This window comes from Anthonomus grandis, chromosome 11 (assembly GCF_022605725.1).
Source record: "Anthonomus grandis grandis chromosome 11, icAntGran1.3, whole genome shotgun sequence".
Lineage (NCBI taxonomy): Eukaryota > Metazoa > Arthropoda > Insecta > Coleoptera > Curculionidae > Anthonomus > Anthonomus grandis.
This window is the reverse complement of record NC_065556.1, coordinates 17458071-17479476: the sequence shown is the minus strand read 5'-3', so window position 1 is coordinate 17479476 and position 21406 is coordinate 17458071. Positions and strand designations below refer to the sequence as shown.

The following is a 21406-nucleotide window of genomic DNA, read 5'->3' as shown; positions in this document are numbered from 1 at the left end:
AGACTACATCAGACGTGGCCTATCGCGGACCTATGTATGGTATGCAATAAATAACTTTATTTTTCGTGTTTTGCATAAATTTAAGTGCTAAAAAATTGCCAAAAAGATACATAAAAAAATTATTTGTCGTCATCGTTATAGTTCAAGTGATGATGAAGATGAAGACACCAGTCTTCAAGTGAATATAAAAAAGCGACGTAAGTCACGTAAGCAAAGTAAAAGTAGATCTGTGAAAAATTTAGCAAGCTATACGTCTTCTGCTATAACCTAAGAATACTCCTCCTCCATCATTTACAAGCTTTAATTATTCAAGAAATATTGAAACTGACAATTTTATACCGGAATTCGATTCAGTAAAAGGACAAATAGATTAGTGGGTAGAAACTATTGATAATAATTCTCATATTTACGGATGGAACGACAATTTTACGGTATATCAGGCATTTACAAAATTAAAAGGTACAGCACATATTTGGTATATAAGTATTATAGAAACAGAACCTGGATAGTCACAATTTTCCTTTCAAGAAACATAGAAGGAAATTTTACAAAAAACTTTTCAAGGTATAAGAAATGCACACACACATTTTTTTTTTTGGAATATCTGATTCAAAATTGGATTGTGACGTATCTGACATACACAATGTTACCAAGTGGCATATCTGACGCACACGAAATTTTTATTGAATGACTGATTCAAAATTATATTGTGACGTATCTGACGTACAGAATCTGCTACTGAATGGCGACAATTTTATGATTTTGAATGTTTTGATTCAAAATTATTTTGTTTCAGTAGCATTGCATTGATGAATGCATTGATGAAGAAGATATATCACGTGGTGATGACTGAAGCTGATGGATGGATGATGATGGCTGGTGGTCGAGGATGACCGTTTTGTCAGGATGGTCAAGTGTAGTCAATTATACCGGACTACATTATTCCCAATATCAGTAAAGCATATAGTACTATCAGTTCACTCTCTGATTCTATTTTGTAGTTTTAAGGATATATAGAGAATACCGAATACCAACCTAATGCAAAACAGATGTTAAGGGCTTCTCGTCTTGCACTTTCTATTTTTTATGGCTCTGTTTGTTGTTCGTAGATTTGAAAGAATGTATAAAAGGTATGTGGTGCTAGTTCTTGTAGAAACGCCCTGCTAAAGAATTGTGTGTTGTTACGTAATGAGTATTAGTTGCGATTTCAATTATAAAAGATGTTTAAAGTGAATTCACTAGTATTATTTATGTTAAAAACTATAATTAAGTTGATATATTTTGTTGGCCAGTTCTTTCTTTTTATAAAAAAGTAACTATTTAGGGCTGTAGCATTATTTAATGTATTTATAATTTTTTTTCTTATAATCGAGTTGCAAAAGTGCAAATCGTCTTTTGATCTCGAAAAAGAGATGAATATTTGAGCCTAAGAAAAGAGGCGGCAAACAAACCGCATGTATGTTGAGCATAATTTTGACTTAAATAAAATAAGTATCACTTACATTAATGTAATTCGTGTAATCGTACAAGACTATTTATTTAAACCAATATAAACCAAAAGTACCGAATAAAATAGCAAATAGCATTCAAATAAAAGCACATGAAAGTAGATGGACTAATGATAATTTTCGTACCTACCGACAGATGCGTGCTAGAATATAGGGTGCTCTGGTAACAGTAATGGTAAAATGACACCGAATCGAGATACGTAAAGGCACTTTTCGCATTTGGCTTCGAGTAATTAAGGTTTTATTAGATATGCTATAAAAACCTATTAGGCCAAAAAAGGAGATTACGTTCACACCTGTCTAGCTCATGTTGTAGCCGGCCGTCGTCCGTCTTAACTGGCCGCTTGGCAACTCGACGTTGAGAATTCAATTAAGCTCCCGTTTTCCAGTTCGTTTTATCTCCCTTCTCCCGGCTTCTCCATCGTTTTATTCCTGGCCGACGCCACTTTTAATTGAATAGATATACACGGATCACGAACGCGGTGCACGTGTTATTTTGTTCCGGCAGCGCTGGCATTAACTGCTGACGTCCGCACCTGTTCCAGCATAGCTACACATACACTGCGAGATACGGGCGCTGTGTCTAGGATGGATAGCGGCGAACGTCCATTTTTAAGTAAATAATTGTGCCTAAATTGGTTTTTGTTTTGCCTTTTTGCAAGAAAATTTAATTTCGCATCCGAGATAAAGGATTTAGTTTTTGCATTTCTTTTTTAATGCCATTTGAGTTAAATAAATTATTTTATACATCACTGCAATTTTCCTTTAAAACAAAGAATAAAATAAATCCAAACAAGTATTTTTGATTTATTTTCGTTAATAAAATTTACGGCTCATTTCATTTTATTTTACTTTTTACATCGTATTCATTAATTTATTTCAGATGTTTTCTTAAAGTATTGCAGGATTAGTTTTCATTTTAAAGCTTATTTACTTAAGAAACCTTAAAAACTTTTTTTTTTATTTAAATTTGTTTGAGAATCACTGATTTACCGCCCGAATCCCAAGCAACAGTCAAGTGTTGCGCGAAGCGCGAGATTTCGTTAAAGGCGTTGGAATTGAACAATGTGATTAGTCAGATACGAAATGTCTGTTAAAATCGTTGTGCAGCAATGCGTGCGCGAAGGTGCGAGGGTAGCAGTTGAGGCCTTCAAGTAGCAGATGGCGAAAGGGGCAAATAATAATCATTTTTGGCAAGACGTGCCTACTTAAAGAAATACGGATAAAAGGCGGTTTATCGTTTACTAAACGAAGAGTAATATAACAAACTCAGACATGGTTTATTGTTATAATTATGTTTAGTTTATTATTTTAATTATTTATACTTAAGACGCGGATTAAATTATGTATTTTTGTGTGTCAGCTGTCGTAGCCGTAAGATTTTGGTTGTATGTCGTGAAAGTGTAAATCTAAAGGTTGTCAAACATTTCTCTTGACAGTTATTAATTTATTTCACATTTACATTAAATAATATTTAACAGTATTCTGAGTGCCTTTCTGAAATCCATTCCCAATTATCAAACCCTAGACAACGATATAAAAAAATCTACAGTATTACAGCTTCTTTTCATTATTTTAAATACACTCTTATTTATTATCAAAGGATTTGTTAAGTGCGAAAACCCTCTCAGCCAAATTCACTCAAACTTTGGAAAAAAGTACTGAACAAAAGTTCTTATACGCACGACTCCTCTTTTTGAGTATATTTGTGAATTATAGGCTTTCAAATGTAGAAAATCCATTATTTAAGAGCAAAATAGCTAACTACTTAAATCAATAGAATATGATATACTCCTACGTAACTGAAAATCATCGCCAATAGTCACCTACATCCACACATACATACACAAGTCAAAATCATGTACACTCACTGACACGTTATATAAGTCTAATCAACTAAGGTCTTGGGTGTGGAAGGTATGCTAATAAAATAACATGCAATAACAAATCTCAGCATCTCTTCTACTCACTAGAGCTCGAGCCTATTTACATGCAGTATTCACTTCGAAAAATTAAATTCCACTCTCAGCAAACAGAACAAGTAAGAAATGCGGAATGCATGAGTATTTTGGTACTTAAGATAGAAATTGAGCATTGGTAAATAATTAATTGATTTTTTATTATCAATTAAATCAAAACTTTTATGCACTGCATGTTACATAAAAACTCTTGCATAGGGACAATGGCAAGAGGCTCATAGTCTGTAATAAGAGATAACTGCATTACCATCTCTATCTATTGTCTTATTTCGCTTATGTGCCTTAAAGCTAAGTCATGTTTGATATTATAGAGACTTTAGAAACCATTCTTTTTCAAGATGTCGGGAAAGTCAATCCTCCCAATTCCAATAGTCAATTACAATAGACAACTGACGAAGTCTATTCTTCAAGATATTGCTGAGCCTAACTTTTACAACTCATCAGCAGAAATTTTTTTTGCATCTTTAAACCTTAATTTTGGCTTTTGATCCACTTTACATCTTTGTTCTTCTTAGCTTTATTAAAAATTCACTTGATCACTATGTTCAACACTTCTCGATTCATAAGTTACTTCCAATCTATCTTCATATCATGAGATAATTGTTAATTAGTAACTGCAAGACTAATATCTTAGTCAGTAGTTTCAGCAATCTAAAGGATTTGGCAAATAATAAGTGACCATTTCATGAAAAGGTATTCAAATACCAAACTATTACAATTTTCCAGTAATCTCAATAGGGATTATGATCCTTTTACTAAAAGTTTATTAGTAGGATTTATTGAGGATTCTACTTACGTTAAGATTATTATTTGCTTCTATACTATCTAGTTTTTAAGTAGTTCATTTTGTCTCAGGGCCCCATTTTGGCCTTAATTTAGGTTATATTATTGTAAATCCCTGTATTTTAAATTTTCTAGAATTTGTTTAAGTGCTTGCTTTGACTGTCACTATTCTCCTGAAATTATTGGTCTCTTTCGGCAAGAACAATGAAGAAAATTGTAAATATTTCAATATTGTTCTATCTGGGTTTAAAAAGGACGCACTTTGTGACATTTTATTCAGTTTTAATTGATTATATTAGAAAAATTTAAACGACAGTCAATGCGAAGGTTATTGTTTTTGACGTTGCCATTAAAAGTGTGTTCCCAAATTCCGTTACAATTGATGTCAGAAGTAAAGGATATTTGGGAGCCCATTTTAGTGGATGCCTTTAACAAGAGGTCAGGCTAAGATGGAGACCGAAAAATTGATGGAGCTGCTATTAAAGAAGTTTGACAAGCAAAAAGTAAAGCAAGATGAACGAGACCGTAAGCACAGGGAAAAACAAGAAGAACGAGACCGTAAACAAGAAAAACGAGACAAGAAACAGTAAGATTTACTAAAGACAAATAAATCCGACCTGAAGAAAGAAAATGAAGATCTCATTAAGACCGCGAAAGATGACGTACTGAATTTAAAATATAATGTTAAGAGGAATGAGTTTTAAAACTTAGAGAAGATCTGTAAATATATCAGAAACAATTAATGACTAACTTTGAGGCAACAGTGAAAAAAGAATTAGGGCAAGTAAAAAAAAAAGATCCAAGAACCCGGACCAAAAGAAAAATGATGCAGTATCTTATTGGTGCACGGTTTGAACGACTTGCCATAGATGTACCAGGACCTTTTCCTACTAGTAGCTCCGGAAATCCGGAAAATATGCTCTTGTTCCTTTGGATTACTTTAGTAAGTGACCCGAGATATATCTGATTCCAAACCCAGAAGCAATGACAGTAGCTGAAGTGTTGCTCCAGAACTGGATTTGTCAATTTGTTTTGTCCCCAGAGAGATACATTCAGACCAAGGAAGGAACTTTGAGTCACAAATATTCCAACAAGTTTGTCAGTTGCTGGGAATGAATAAGACCCGCAAAACTCCCCTACACCCTCAGTCTGATCGAATGGTTGAAAGATTTAATCGAACATTGGAAACCTATTTGAGAATTGTGGTAAACATTAAGCAAACCAACTGGGATACCTGTATACAACAATTCCTATTGGTCTATCGTTCTTCTATCCACAATTCTACTGGAAAAAGCCCGGCAAAAGTTGTATTTGATGATCAACTTCGTTTACCTTTGGACATTATTACTATGGGAGAACCGATAAGGCGAAAGCCTTGAGGAGTACGTCCAGCATCAGCGTTTAGAAATGTTCGATGAAGAGGCATGGGATAAACTTCATCTAGAAAGTAACAAAATAAAATAACGTTATGACATATAGGCGAATTCGACTGATTTTAATCCTGGGGACAGAATATAGCTATATAATCCACGGAGGACGAAGAGCAAGTCACCAAAGCTTCAGAAGGATTGGGAAGATCCGTTGCACGTGGTCATTAGAATTAACGACGTAGTGTACGGGATCCAGCGACGTCCAACGACGAAAACGAAAATTGTAAACATTGTCCGGCTATTGCTTTCATGGCTCCAATAGCTCGGGACGTGTTGATTGATTAATTGTTGATAGACGATCAAACTTGAGAGGGGAGCAGTATTATGAAAATGTAAATACGTAAATTATTGTTTTAATTTTTGTACTATTTTATTCATAAATTAGGTTATATTATTGTAAGTCTTTGTATTTTACATTTTCTAGAATTTGTATACGTGCTTGCTTTGACTGTCACTATTCTCCTAAAATTATTGGTCTCTTTCGGCAAAAAAAATGAAGAAAATTCTAAATTTTTCGAAATTATTCCACCGGGATTTAAAAAGGACACGCTTTGTGATATTTTATTCAGTTTTAACTGTTTACTCAGTTTTTACATTGGAAAAATTTAAACGACAGTCAAGGCGAGTTAGGTTATTGTTTTTGACGTTGCCAATAAAAGTGTGTTTCCCAATTTCGTTACAATACTATAACACTAATGGTGACCTTGCATCTACTAGACTCCCCGATGTAAGGTCACGAGTTAAGAATTAAAACGTAAGTGATTAATGATGACAAAGACTATAACAAGGTTATATAAAACAAAATATTTTAGTATGAAAAGACAAAATCATTCAAATTCTTAAGTAGTCTTTATATCCCTTTTTAAACTTATTTAACCTCCTTCTAGCTTAATATTCGGCTCACGCTAAACCATACCCAAAATAGCGACATTATCCAACAAACTCTGGAAATTCCGAGGGCAAAACACCGCCGAGGGCTTTTAGGCAGCGACCAGCAAGAATCTGGCTATTTTCGTCCTCCGATCCGCCCCGCGTCAGATGTGGCCACCCCGTTGTGCTCTTCCAATTATCGGACAGAGTGGGGCCTTCATAATAATATTACCGGCGGCCACAAAGACCCATTAACTCTTAGCCGTCATCGTCAGGGTCATTATACCGACCATCCGGGCATTTTAGCCTAATTTCGTATGTATTAGGGTGCCGGAATGGCACATTAACCTTTAGAAAAAGAATTGTAAAATGGAGAAACGTTATGTATGGCTTTCTAGTGGTTTGGTGAAACCGAATCGTGTTTCAGCCGGTGGGAATTGAAGTTAGAGCAAACATCCTTACAAAGCAAAATAAATATGTTGGCGTTTCACCTAGTATTCTCGTGTTTAAGTAGATTTCGGGATTTTAGATGATTCAATTTTTGAACTCCATCAAACAAAAATCCATACCTTATCTTCCAACTGTCCAACAGAAAAGAGTTTAGTTTCAGGAAAAGCAAGCGTTGCATGTAAGTACCTATATTTAATCCATTTAATTTAAATAAATCATTGATACTACAAATTCTATATCAAAATTTATAGTATAAGTTATCTTGCAACTAGCTTTCTTAAAAAAAAAGAACTTGACGACCTAACCAAACACCGTGCAACATGGTGCCAGCTCATTAAGTCAAGCTCATCAGATATAATATAAGAGATTGGTATGATCTTTATCAAAGAACAAGTTCCGTTATTAGTTAGGACAAATACAAATGGGAATAGAGGAATATACATTTTTTTAAACAAGTACCGTAAAGCACTTTATGACATTATAATTCAGAATTTATAAAGTAAGTCAGAAAGTATTGCGGCCTAGCACAAGTAAAGAACCTCTTACTGTGTCGCATGAAAATAAAATTGTTGAAAATCCTAAGTAGTGCAACTACATTAAAGATAGTTTCAGGCATAATATGCTATCCATTGGCTCAAATCTTAAATAAATGTTTCGAGAAAGCAATGTTTCCTGATGCGTTAAAAAGTTTAATTTATCTCGATCTATAAAAACAAAAACGATAAGCAGGACTACACTAATAACACACCTGTTTCCCTTTTATCTGTGTTCTTAAAAATAATAAAAAAAGCGTTTTTTTAAATTTTGAAAGCCCTTTACATGATAGATCATAACTTACTTTTAACCAAAATTGAGGAATATGGGTAAAGCGGTCCCGCTAATAACCTGATCAGTTCTTATTTAAGTAATAGATGGCAGGCCATATGTGTCCCCAATAAAAACGGAAACAATCGGGAATTTACTTTTTCGCGAGTATTCGATATTTCCTTAGGGATTGAGGCCTATTTTATTTTTGGTGTTTGTTAAGTAAAGTAGTAAATAACTTTTTATTCAATTTCCTAAAGATACGTCTTATATTCTTATTGCCGAAAATTAATCCATACTGGCCAAGAGAACAACCGTAACCGAAATGTCAAGATGTGTCGGCAGAAAAGGTGCCAACTTAATATCTCGAAAACAAATATTGTCTCATACAGACATCATGTTAGGAGGGTAAGAGTATATTATCCCTAGAGGGTAAGAGTATCCCTCAGGTATCAGAGAGTAAGTTTCTGGGAATGTTATTTGATCGGAAACGTCCCTGAAAGGAGAAAATTGAAGCGTTAACCGGAAAAATTTACAAAACTTGTTAAGTAATAAGGCATTTGAGATATAAGCTGTGTTTGAAGTCTCTATTCTATCTAACCATTCTTTGCTGTTGGAGTAAGGTATATTATTATAATAAAAGGATATATTAGTCAATTTAAAGTTATATAATTTTAATAGTACCATTAATTACTTTTCTTGAAAGGTGCACATAGCCAAATAAACAACAGCTGTAACTTATCTCGAAAATAGCATTCACCTACAAATTTGGTTTTACCATTCAAAATACGAAATCAGAAATATTAAATTTAGTTTCATCTATTATTGCCTCATTCCACAGACCCCCATATACCAGCACTGTTTCTTGTGATGTTAAGAAAACATTTTACTGTGTCGACAATGTTCAATATCTTGACCAACAAACTGAAATTATATGACCTTAGCTCAAGTGGTATCAAACCTATTTATAAGCAACAGGTTGTGAGAATTAAAGTCAGCATAAATGGTTGATAGTCAATACTTTTTCTCATATATATATTTAATGTACTAAAGAGCTTTTGCTTACGATACTGAATGTAACGATATTATTAAGAGCTGACGAACTGTTTTATGTAAACCAGCTGTTCTTAAACCCATTTTAAATAATTAAAATTATTTAAATGGGTCCTTAAAAGATACCGACCAGCTAACCAGAGATTGAATTCTAACAAATTTATTCATCTTTATAAAAATCTGCACGGATCAGCTGCATTGTACATTCTTAATGCAGCAGGTTTTTTTGAAACATCAATTTTTTAATAAAACAATTCTCTAATAAAAAACTCTCTTTTCTTATACCATATTTGCTCCACATAGATAGGTCTTTTGTATCTTCAAAATTTACTGACAATCATAGTCAGAAATAAAAAGAATATGAGCTTTTCCTTTAGGTATTAAGCAATTGTCCAAAATTAAATATTATTTAAATTGTTTTGTAAGAAGAACCATACTAAAAGATAAGTAAAACTGAACAGTTTTTAGGTGGATGTGTAAAATATGTATTTGTATATTTGCAAATTTGTTTTATGCTAGGAAATATTGCAATGCTTAGTGATCGAATACGTTTTTTGCTTCACAGGAATAATGGATTCATAGAAGAATTAATATTTATAATAGCTGCAGAAGAACTAACTTACTTCAAGAATTAAATATTTTTAATGATAAAATATAATTCTAAAAAGATCTAGGTCACTTTATTAGGCTGCTTAAAATATCTGGACCTATCTGTAAGTATGGAATAACAAAGAAAACTCTGCATATACGTGAATCTTGACATAGTTAAAATTACCATTTACCAGTTTTAATTATAGATACGAAGCTGTTTAAAAAGCTCAGAGATATGTGTCGCTAATTTCTATACGTCTCGAAACATCTGCACTATAATAATACATTGACTTTTTATTCCAAGGCTTATACATTTTTTTTAAAAAGTTCAAATTTCTATGCATGTAATTTGCCTTTAAAAAATTAGCTAATTATACGATAAAAGTCGATATTAAGAGGGTTCCGAAGAACAAAATCACTGAAAGTGATATCTCGTTTTTTTTTTTTGGAAATTTGGTATTGTAAAATCATTTTAGCTCCAAAATATACCTAGTTATAAAATCAAAGGCTAATCTTACTTTCTCTTTAAGCATGCAAAGAGGCTTCACAGTGCTGTTTTTGCATTATTCCTTAAGATGCACGGTTAATGCATAGAGTAGACAATTTTTATTAGAAAGCTATTATTTAGATTAAATGATTATCTATTTTTATTTTTGTTATATGTCATATCTTAGTACACTTCTAATACATTTAGCCCGTAAGCTTTAAGAAGTTGTAAATTCTTTAGAGTGTAACTTATTAGGAGCTTATTTCTGAATCCTTACATTTGAGAAGGTTTATTAACAATTGGTTTAGTATGTAGCATAAAGATCAATTTTTGCATCATAATTTTTTTTAAATCAATTTTACTTTTATGTCACATATTACTTATATCATAAATTTCCTTTTTTCTGTATAGGATACGACTCTTTATCAAAAGCTTTTTAAAAGTCCGTATATATGAAATCCATTTGTTGTTAAGATTTAAGGTATAGCAATAAGCAAATATCAGCAAATTACTAATTGTTACTTTATTTAAGAAAGCTATTATGATAAATGGAGTTGCTGTAAATGATTCTTGATATTATTAAGTCAAATACTTCGACAGGACTTAATATCGCAATCGGTTAATAGTTTGTCTTTTTTGCTTTATCTCTCTTTTTAAAACATTCAGGTCTGTTTTCAAAACTTCATTAAATTTAAGGCCAAAGTCAAATAAAGATAACAAGGGAAAACCACACAGTTCAGCATCTAGAACATCATTTGTTTAAATTTTAATTGTTACTACCCTAATGAAATCATAAAATATTGGGGTTAGTTCCCCTATTATTTGCATAATAGATACTACCAAAGTATTTAGCGTTGCAATATCTTCACCATCAATATATGTCTTAATATTCAAATATATATAATTAAATGTAAACGGACTTATATAATTTTAAGTCGACATAAGCGCTTTCCATTTTATATATTTTAAACTATAAAAATTTGTGTTCTGATTAATTCTTTTTAATGTACACTTTTACTACTATATTTTTTAAACATTAGTTCAGTTAATTTGATGTATCGATGTGCAATTTTTATGTAGAAAATTTAGAAATGTATTTAGATAAATAAAAATTTTCTTAAAAATTTAAAAAACACTTACAAATAAAATAAAAATAAATCAAAGGCTGTAAATAAAAAAACAACTATTATCTTAAACATTAGGGATTACTCAATACAACCCAGTTATACGTATGTACATATTTCATCCGAGCCAAAATTTACGAGGACTAAATCCAATGGATCACAAATGTGTGTTTTTTACGTTTTCGGTCGCTCCTCTTTACAGGAATATATCGGCGATTTGTGTATCCATGTTGAATGTGGCTTAAGATAAAGCCGATTGAGTTAAATCCGTTTCGGTTTCGGGAACACCGCATATGGATGTTGTTCATTCCACTCTACTTTTTCCCCTTTGTTTTTATTGAAACATTTGATTTACCTTCTTTTTGCGCCCTATATAAAACTAAACCTCGGTAATTCCAGACGTAGAGATGCATAAAAGCCCCTATTTCTCGTTAAAAGTGCCGAAAAGCGGCTAACGAACGTTCGCGTATTTACCGAATTAGCCTCGCTCGTACGTTCTATTTAAGGTGACGTAAACAAAGGCTAAGTCCATGATTGGTTATGGTTGTTATTAATTTAGCCGGCCCTGGATTCTCTTCTGGTCAGGCCCCTTGGGGCTAGAAATGCGCGGAAAGCCTCTCGTGGCCGATTTAATAATGTGCTCGAATCGAAGCATCCAACTAGTGGCGGATTAGTGCGGTCTTTATCTACAAGTATGAAAGCTTCTGTATGAGAGAAGTTGGATTTGGATAATTTACTACAGTTTGTCCTGAATTATTATTATTATATTATATGTTATACTGTATCTTTAATTTAGGATAACATGCTAGTTGAAATAAACCCATAATCTAAACTTTTTAGTTATAGGATGTTAAAACAGTATAACTTTAATAGCTTCCTAAATTTTTTCATCAAATTAAGCACATGTCCTTCAATATCAATATAATTTTTTTGATGTAGAAGATTCTGTAACAATTTGATAGTGTCTACATTTTTTTATTACAAGGTCGCAAAATTAATTTTTTTCGGCAAGAGTATAGCGGATAGTGAATTTTCGGTCCTCGGTAATCGGACCAAAAAACTTAAAGTTTACTGTCCACTACGAAGTCTTGATCATCCCGTTTCATATATAATTTATTGCAAAACCTTATGTGCAACACAGATTTTTTATTATTGTAATATAAGCGTAATACTGTGAACGTGGCCTTAATCAGTGACACTTGACAGCTGAATCACTCCCCAGGCATCATCTAAAATTACGACTCGATCTCGATACGATCACGACTTCGAATTCGATCGCGACTCAGTCGTGACGAGAAGGGTGATCTAAATTTCAATCGTCGGCTAAACTCGTTTTATTTGATTTGATTAAGGTTTCTTGGTATATATTTGTTATTTTCCTAATATTTGATCGATGAAAACGTCAATTGTCTTTTCTATTGATAAATACTAAGAATTTTTATTTATTTTGTTTTTTTTTTCGCCTTCGTGTTTTTTTTATTTAAATATATGCCTATATTATTTTTTAAAATAAAAAATTGTCGTTTAAAACAACCACTATCTATTGGAAAATCATAATTGAATTCATGGAAAATCACAAAAACTTGTTGTGTGCATCCACTTTAGGTTTTAATATGGCAACATGTGTGCAATCAATAGGACCTAGAACACCAGGGAAATTGGATTTTCTATAAATGTTAATTTCTTAATTTCTCTAATCTCTTATAAAGGGTGTTTTTTTGGAGGTGGAGAACTTTAAATTGAAATTAAACACAAAATATTTTATTGATATGAACGAATTTGCTTTTATATTAAAGAATTTTTTTTTGGCATTAATATTTAAAAATGATTTCGGGCATATGACCCCCACCGCTGGCGCGTACGTGGCGTAATCTGGAGGTCCAATTTTCACACACTCTTTCCAGCACTGCAGGCTGTATTTCGGCAATCACGCGTCGTATGTTGGCTTCCAAGTGCTCAAGTGTTTCGGGTTTATCAGCGTAGACATGCGACTTAACATAGCCCCAAAGAAAATAATCTAATGGCGTCAAGTCGCACGAACAAGCTGGCCTGTTTACAGGTCCATTCCTTGAAATTATTCGTTGCTCGAATGTCTCTTGCAGTAAATTAACTGTTTGGCTGTATGGCACGTGGCACCGTCCTGCTGAAACCACATTTCTGCAACGCCAACGGCTTCCAATTGAGGCTCAAAAAAGTTGGTTATCATGTTTCTGTATCGCTCACCGTTTACTATAACGTTCTGACCATCAGCATTTCTGAAGACATAAGGACCAATGATTCCACCGGATAAAGCGCACCAAACGGTTAATTTTTCTGCATGTAACGGTTTTTCGCCAATAGCTCGTGGATTCTCATCCCCCCAAATTCGGCAATTCTGCTTATTTACATAGCCATTTAACCAAAAGTGTGCTTCATCAGTGAACAAAATCAACAGCAATCTTTCCTTCCGCCCATTCAGCTAATTTACAGCGCAAAAGATGATCCTGGGGTTTCAACTTCTGGACAAGTTGAATTTTATATGCTCGCAATCCGAGATCTTTGCGCAAAATTTTCCATAAAGTGGATGGACATAAGTTCACTTGTTAAGAACGACGACGAATTGCCACATTTGGATCATTATCAACACTATGCTGCACAGCAGCTATCGCTTGTTGCGTGCGCACTGTACGGCGTCTTACGGGATGCGTATTGTCGACTAGAGTAAAAGTATTGCGAAAACGATCAAGAGTTTCTCGAATTAATCTCTCTGAAGGACGATTATGAGCACCATAAAACTCACGTAATGTCGGATGTGTTTCTCGAATAGAACCATGCCTTTCAAAATAAATTTGAACAATTTGGAAACGTTGCTCCGGCGTGTGTCTGTTCAGGATGAATTGCCAAACCAAACTAATCTAAAAATAACCCAGGACTGTCAGGTCGGCTGTCATAAAAAACAGTGTTGCCAAATGAAAGTTCTTCGCCTCTAAAAAAAAAACACCCTTTATTTAAAAAATTAATGAATCGGTCAGCAAGGTGATAGGTGCCAATAATATCAATAATTTTATGGATCCAATGACTTGTAATAGTTTCGCTAATTTCAAATTTAAAATCTTGTCCAATGCTTCTTTGGTAACAATATGTGGCATAAAATCTTGATATATGTACTAAAACTGCCCATTCAATGGTAACTCTATTTCCTCTGCCTCTATTATTAACAGAAGGTTGTGGAAAATAGGGTCGAATTAAATCTATTAGTTGTTGTGTTTAAGAAAGCTTCTTGATATACTAATAAAAACCTGGTATCATAGATAATGTATATAATAACTAAAAATGCCAGGTATAACTATTGATAAACAATAAATGAAATAAATACATTTAAAAAAGGATGCTGTCACATTATGTACGTATTAAAAAGGAATGAGCTATATCGTCTGGTGTATACGATATACCCAAGCGTGCCGTCGACAAATCGTTAAAAAATCGGCAATCCGCAAGACACTCATGACTGAAAATTTTATTTAGAATCAGTCATATCGAGTAATCATGTCGAATCATGATTTTAGAATCCCAGAGCTGATTTTACACGTGGACTTTCTTTTCGTTGTCTTGGTTTTCAAATTTTTGTTAGTTGGCAGCACTGAAATATATGCAAATTTGGATCTTTTCCCGTATATTCAGAACGCGCATTACAGCAACCTCATCCATATATTTAAAATAATGCGGATTAGGATTGCTTACACAGCTTACCAGTGTCTACACATGCGTTTTATCTTAATTCTTATATATGGTAACTAATTTAAGGGTCTTGTGTCAGTATGTCGATCACTGATTCATGTGTATATGAGAAGCTAAGTTCATATTTTATTGATAATAATAGATTATCTATGTGCAAATGCTTTTATTTTTATGTAAATACACAATATTTTGGCGTAATGTTAGGAATCCGCCTATAGTAGTGAGTAAAACACAGAAACATGCTGGGAACATGCGCTAAAAATATTTACCCCCTATTTCCTTATAGATTTACTAAAAATGTTTTATTAATTAGTTTCTTAAATTAATATATTTTATTTTTTTATCTTAGAACTAGGCATATAAGAAAGTGTTATCTACCTACAGAAGCAATAGATGAATTCTAAGTCCTTCTAACTACTTCAACTGATTTCATTCACAAACGCGGAAATTAAACGGTCAACAACGGTCAACGTAATTATTTGTACAATCTTCTTCAATTTAGAAGTACGTTTTTTCAAAAATCTTTTGCTTTTGCCTCAATTTCTTTTTTAAACCAGTTTCCAGTAGAGTTTAGAAGTTTAAGTTGTTTAAAGTTTAAGTATAAACTTCTTTTGAATCAGACAACCGAACGAACATCAGCTGCTATAACCGCTTATATCTATTATGCAGTGTTTCCCTCAGCTGTAGACTACAATTTAGGTCTTTTTTGATAAATATTCTTAATTATTTGCAATTTAATGTGTGCCGTAATCACTGCACTGTAACTCTTTATATGTTTATCTTTGTTAATTTTAAGACTTACTTTGGTGTGGGAATTTTAAAAGTATAGGTTTGTCTCATAAATTATTATAATCGTTAAGGGTCTGTCTCATGGACCTATAGTACTACTATAGTATTTTGTTGAAGGAAATGTTATGGTTGAGTAGAATAGCAAAACTTCCTAGACTTCGTCATATTGATTTTTTTTTTAATGTTGCTTAATAAATGTCAGATTTATTTATTTTATTCATTTAAACGATAGCAAAGTAAACCGTTGGAATCTGAAACATTTATTAAATATAAATTCAATATTTTTTCTTCGATAGTCTTCTAATCAATAGTATTAAAATACGTTTGCCCCACGTTGTCGCGTCACACTACAAAAAATCCAAAAGCAGCCGCTTAATGTCCTAAGTAAGCAATTTCTTGAGAACTAAATTAAAATGACATAATATTTCAGTTGATGTGTCAATAATTGTTAGAGACAGTGATAAGGGATGTCGGAGATATGCAATATTAGCATTTATTTTTCTTTCGAATTCAAAATTAGCAATTTTAATAAAATATGGATATTTTTAAACTGATAAGCGTATTGTTCTATTTAAACATATCTCTCATCACTTTTCAATTAACGCATCAACTTCTGTAATTCTGCAAATGGCTTCAAAATTAAATATCGCGCAATAGATCAGATTTAAATTTCCCGCCACACACCACTCCGTCCTTGTCAACAACGTCAATAGTGCTGTCAGTGAACATTAGGCAACACGCATTTATATTACCCATATTTGTGTTCTGTCGTCGAGACGTGTTAGTCGAGTGCAGAATTATGATGAGTGGAATCAAGTATTGTAAATCGGGAAAAGAATCTGGACTTATAGAATAGTTCTAAGCTATTTATGTGGACATACAATATTCGATTAGTGAACTTAACATCATTTTATATGCATAATCAGAATTGAGGTATTAGTAATAATGGCTACCACGAAAGATAAAATGTTAAAATTGTTGGGAAAGACATCTGGCGATGCGAGAGGTAAGCTAATAACTAAGCTATTACATTTTAATTGAGACTTTTCATAGTATAGTTGTACCATTCATCTAAGAAAGTAATTATTATTTAATACTGATACGTTTGCGTTGAGAACATGGTGGCAGGGACTCATCTCGTCATTGGTAATAGAAGAAGTTGGTAAAAAAATGCAAAAATGTATATATACCTATCTGTACCGATGAAGTATAAAGTTTATTTTTAAGATAAGATAAGATAAGAATATACTTTGTTAAGAAATACAAAGTTTTCTATCAACAAAAGCAGGCTAATGACTAAATAGTAACAATCTTAACTATTTGTAATTATACCCCAAACTAAACTAAATTCAAATATTAAAATTAAAAACATGTAGAAGTTGGATAAGCACAATTAGATACAAAACAATTAAAAGACAGTTTACAGATTAAAATTTGTTATAATACTTAGTGTTTTTATAACACTTTTTAAATTAAAGAAGAAAAAACAAATGGATACAAGTATAAACATAGGGCTTAAAATACAATTCCTAGGTTCTCAATTAGGTGGGTATATATATATATATTTAAAATTTTCAAAATCTTCTGTCAAAAAACTCTCCCATGGTATATAAAGACTCCTCCAATAAAAGAGTTTTTCATTTTCCTATAAACTGCCTGACAGAGAGAGCACGTCTAATATTGTCAGGAAGATGATTAAATATTTTCCTTCCCTCATATATAAATGATTTGTGAGTAAGAGTATTTTTCGGTATCGGTAAGGGAACAGTAAATTCTTGTCTGGTTGGAAGGTTGGCTCTGTTATTATATATTTTCTGATTGCAGTGTTTAGACAAGACTAGCTCTCTCAAGTATATATACAGAAGCGAGAGTCAAAATTCGGAGTGTTTTAAAATGCGGTCTACAGGACTCTCTGGTGAACATGTGCCATGAAACAAACTGCTTTTTTCTAAAGTATACAAGGTATTTTTAATAAATATTGGCAAAGTGAACCCCAAAAAGCGATGCCATACCTGAGATGGGATTCAAAAACAAAAAAATATACTGTCCTAGCCATTTCAACTCCCAACTCCAACCTAATACACCTAACTGCAAAACATCTCGAAGAAAGTTTTTTGCTTAATTTAAAAATATGGTCGTCAAAACGCACTTGGCTGACAATGTAAACTCCTAAAAATGTTGATACAGTTTTATCGTTGATTGAATATTTGGGCCAAATATTCAATCAACGGTTTTATTGTCAAGAGGATTATCCCCAAGTTTCATATTTTTTATATCGCATTTAAAACTTAGTATATTAGATTTGCCAATTTTTATAAAATAGAATAATATACAAAACTACTTATAGTTTTTAACACATGAATATATACAGTATTATAATTTACACAACTACATTTATTTAACTTCAGTTTCACTTTAAATGTCGTCATCTAAGTTGATAATTATCCTCTCTTAGGTAAGATTTTTCAATGTTTTTAATATGTTTTACACAGTTCCTCCTTAACTTAGCTTTAAGTTCATGCCACATTATGTTCAATTGTATTGTACATGCAATAATAAGGAGGCAATCTCAATACTATATGACTCATGACATTCCAAACTGTCACAATAATATATTGCTGTTTTATTAAAAATAATTTTAATACTTCTAACAATTGCTTTCTGGTAAAATTTTCTTCATAAAGAATATCATTCTTAATTTCAGATGGTAGCTTTGGTCTCATTGGTACACAGACTTTTATTAAAAGTTCGACTGTGATAACTCGTGCTATCCATTATTATAATACAATTTGGACGTATAAAAAGTAATAATTTATTTTTAAACCAATTTTCAAATAATTTGGATATTGTATCATCGATTTTGAAACTATTTTTTAAGGATATGTTCTCTGAGGGTCTCACGACAACATTCTATTCCTGTGTTGTCTTTTGTGTGTTGTTGTCTTTGTCTGTGTTGTTAGTCTTTGCAACAAGGTATCCAGTATGTGTTTTTTCCCTGTATATAGCATACATTTTTCTTTTTATAATATCGACATCGTTTGAGTCGAGTTTTTTAAAAGTAAGGGAATCTTTCTTCATCCGCCTTGGGACTATTCGTTGACTAATGATTTTCCATGCTATGCTCACTCGTCTTTTTGTCAAATCTGCTGCTTCCTTTACTGCATTCTATTTTGAAAAACCTCTTGCGAGAAGGGTATTATAAATAACAGAAATTACTTTTTTTGTGTAAACCAATAAAATATCACGCTTTAATTGTTTTTGATTGTAGTTTGTCTCGACATTTTTTATGTGATTTCTTAGAAAGTAAGTAGAGCTTATTATTTTTGAATAGTCTCCAATCTTAGAACCTACTTGAAAACGGTTTGTCATGCATTTGTGAGTATATGTATTGTCATATTAATTCAGTCATAATTTTTTAATAAAATGCATTTATGTGAGAAAGAAGGAATTGAAATCATCATGATGTTTTGGAAAGCGCATGCGTACACAACAAGAAGTCTTAATCTAGTCTGTAATCTATTTAATGCAAATTTTCTTAACAGATGAAATGGACCTAGAGAACCGATTAAGTAGCCACCAGGGTCACCGGATATAACCCCATTAGATTTTTTCTTATGGAGCTATTTGAAGTTCAAAGTTTATGTGAATAGACCAAATAATGTTGATGTTTAAAGCAAAGATTTCGACAAAAAATCTTTTAATCGATCCGCAAGTGATTAAAAATGTATAATTGGAAGTTATTTACCGACTTTAAAAATGCATTGAAGTAAATGGACAACAAATAGAATATGAGTTGCAATAATTAGAGTATACATTTTTATTTTTTAATGTCGTATGTGTCATTAATCTATTACGTCAAATTTGGCAAACCGCTGACCTTAGGCATATAGTATGCTATACAAAAAGTATTCAGAATATATCGTAAAATTGTAAAATGTCATGATATACAGGGTGTTTTATTTAAAATTAATATTGACGCCAAGTTTCTACTTGAGGTAGTACACTAGATAGATTTTTTTTTTAGAAAAAACGCATAAGTGACAATGGTAATCGACGGGTACGCCGAAAAATAAAAGAAGAAAGAAATTCCTGAATTTTAAATGAATTTGTTCCCTTCATTGTGAGTGCGCTGTATATAGAAACTAAGAAAAGACTGTGAGACAATCTCCTAATAATACCTTATTTTTTAAATACTAACTAAAATTATTAAGACTTAATTATTTACTCAAAGAGAAGCTGCTCAATTATTCAATGAAATCCATCCTGATTGGCCTCCGATATGTTAAAAGATGGTGAGTAGAATAGAGGCTAAATTTACTGAATTTGGTTATGTTAGAGATCTGCCAAAATCTGATCAACATGATAATGAACAACTTGACGGTTTGCTTTCTTTGGAAGAAAATCTATGCACTCCTCTGTCGCAGATTGGGGCTAATTTACACATGGTGAAATCTGTTATTTACCGAATAGTTAAAAAGTACAAATATCACCCATATAAAGTTATTCCAGTGCAAGAGTTATTTGATGACGATTTCGATAGGTGAAATGAGTTTTGTGAACGCTGGCAAAACATGTACAATCTAAATAATAACTTAATGAAACTATTATTTTTTCCGATGCAGCCACGTTCTGTTTAAATGGTTGTGTGTATACAACTTACAGCAAAAATGTCGATATTGGACAACAAGAACCGCATACATGATGATACATGTAAAAATGCAGTACCCTCAAAATCTAAATGTGTGGTGTTTAATAGTGCAGTTATAGTAACAGATCCATTTTTCTTTGAACAGATTTTAACGCGACAGGTGTATCTCGATTTTCTCCAATTTGAATTAGTTCTATTGGTCCCCAGACTATCCTGCGGAAGAACTAATTTTCCAGCAAGATGGTGCTCCTCCGCACTATTTTGCGATTGTGCGTACATTTTTGGATGAATCCTTTCTCAACGGGTGAATTGGAAGGAGAGAATGGCCTGTTAGGTCGCCTGACCTAACACCATTGGACTTTTTTTTATACGAATAATTTAAGCGACTTGAAAGAAAGTATTCGCAAAGAAGTGCCCGCCGTAACTCGGGAAATGATTGAAAATGTGCAACGAGAGTTTATTGATCGCCTTGGATACTGTGCAGCCGTGAATGGCAACCATTTTAAACATTTAGTTTGATTTTTGTTATTTTTTTATTTGTTACATGAATCGTATTTTTTTTCGATAACTGCTGACCTTAGGTATAGGACATGATGCATGAAACATAGGTAAATTCCACTCGAAATTTAATAATTAAATAAAAAAATATGTTTTCATTGAGGGATGTGTAAAAAATCTGATATAAAAATCTAAACGTTTTTGCAAAAACTTACCGCTTAATTTTAATTTAAAATTGGGCATACCTTTTGGGATGCACTATATATTGAAACCCAATTTTACAAGATTTTATTTGTTTACTCTGACATGAACTAAAATATTAATTGTAAACGCAAACGGTCCTGTCGAAATTTATATTTTATAAATTCAATTTCATTTGTTCGAAGTCGACATTATAGGTCCCAAAATGAAAATTGTTCATCGATTTGCGGACAGAGAGAATAAATATAAATCAATCTTTGCCGTGTCGGTGCCCTTTCCCCGGAGGGTTAAAAACAAATTAATTTCTGCACACACACACAGGTTCGGTCAAACGGACCGTAATAAAATTAAAATAAAAAAAAATGTACGATTGCCCCGCGAATTTGTTTCGCGTGGATAAATATCCGGTTGCCGTGCCATTGGAATTGGCAATAATAATTTGTGACGTTTTAGATATTAAAGCGATACACTAAA

General features: G+C 32.5%; 1 protein-coding gene across 9 annotated transcripts in view; it reads left to right on the top strand.

Annotated features, from left to right (window-relative positions):
* The window catches only part of LOC126742310 (calmodulin-binding transcription activator 2), a 999827-nt gene that overhangs the window by 526118 nt on the left and 452303 nt on the right, over nt 1–21406 (top strand). The window contains exon 1 of one of the 9 annotated variants that reach the window (XM_050448955.1): nt 16357–16591. The exons of the other annotated variants lie outside the window; for them this stretch is intronic. Within the exon in view, the coding sequence (XP_050304912.1) occupies nt 16531–16591 (61 nt within the window). The 5' untranslated portion in view covers nt 16357–16530. Of the gene's footprint in view, nt 1–16356; nt 16592–21406 lie in introns of those variants that run through there. 9 annotated transcript variants of the gene reach the window in all.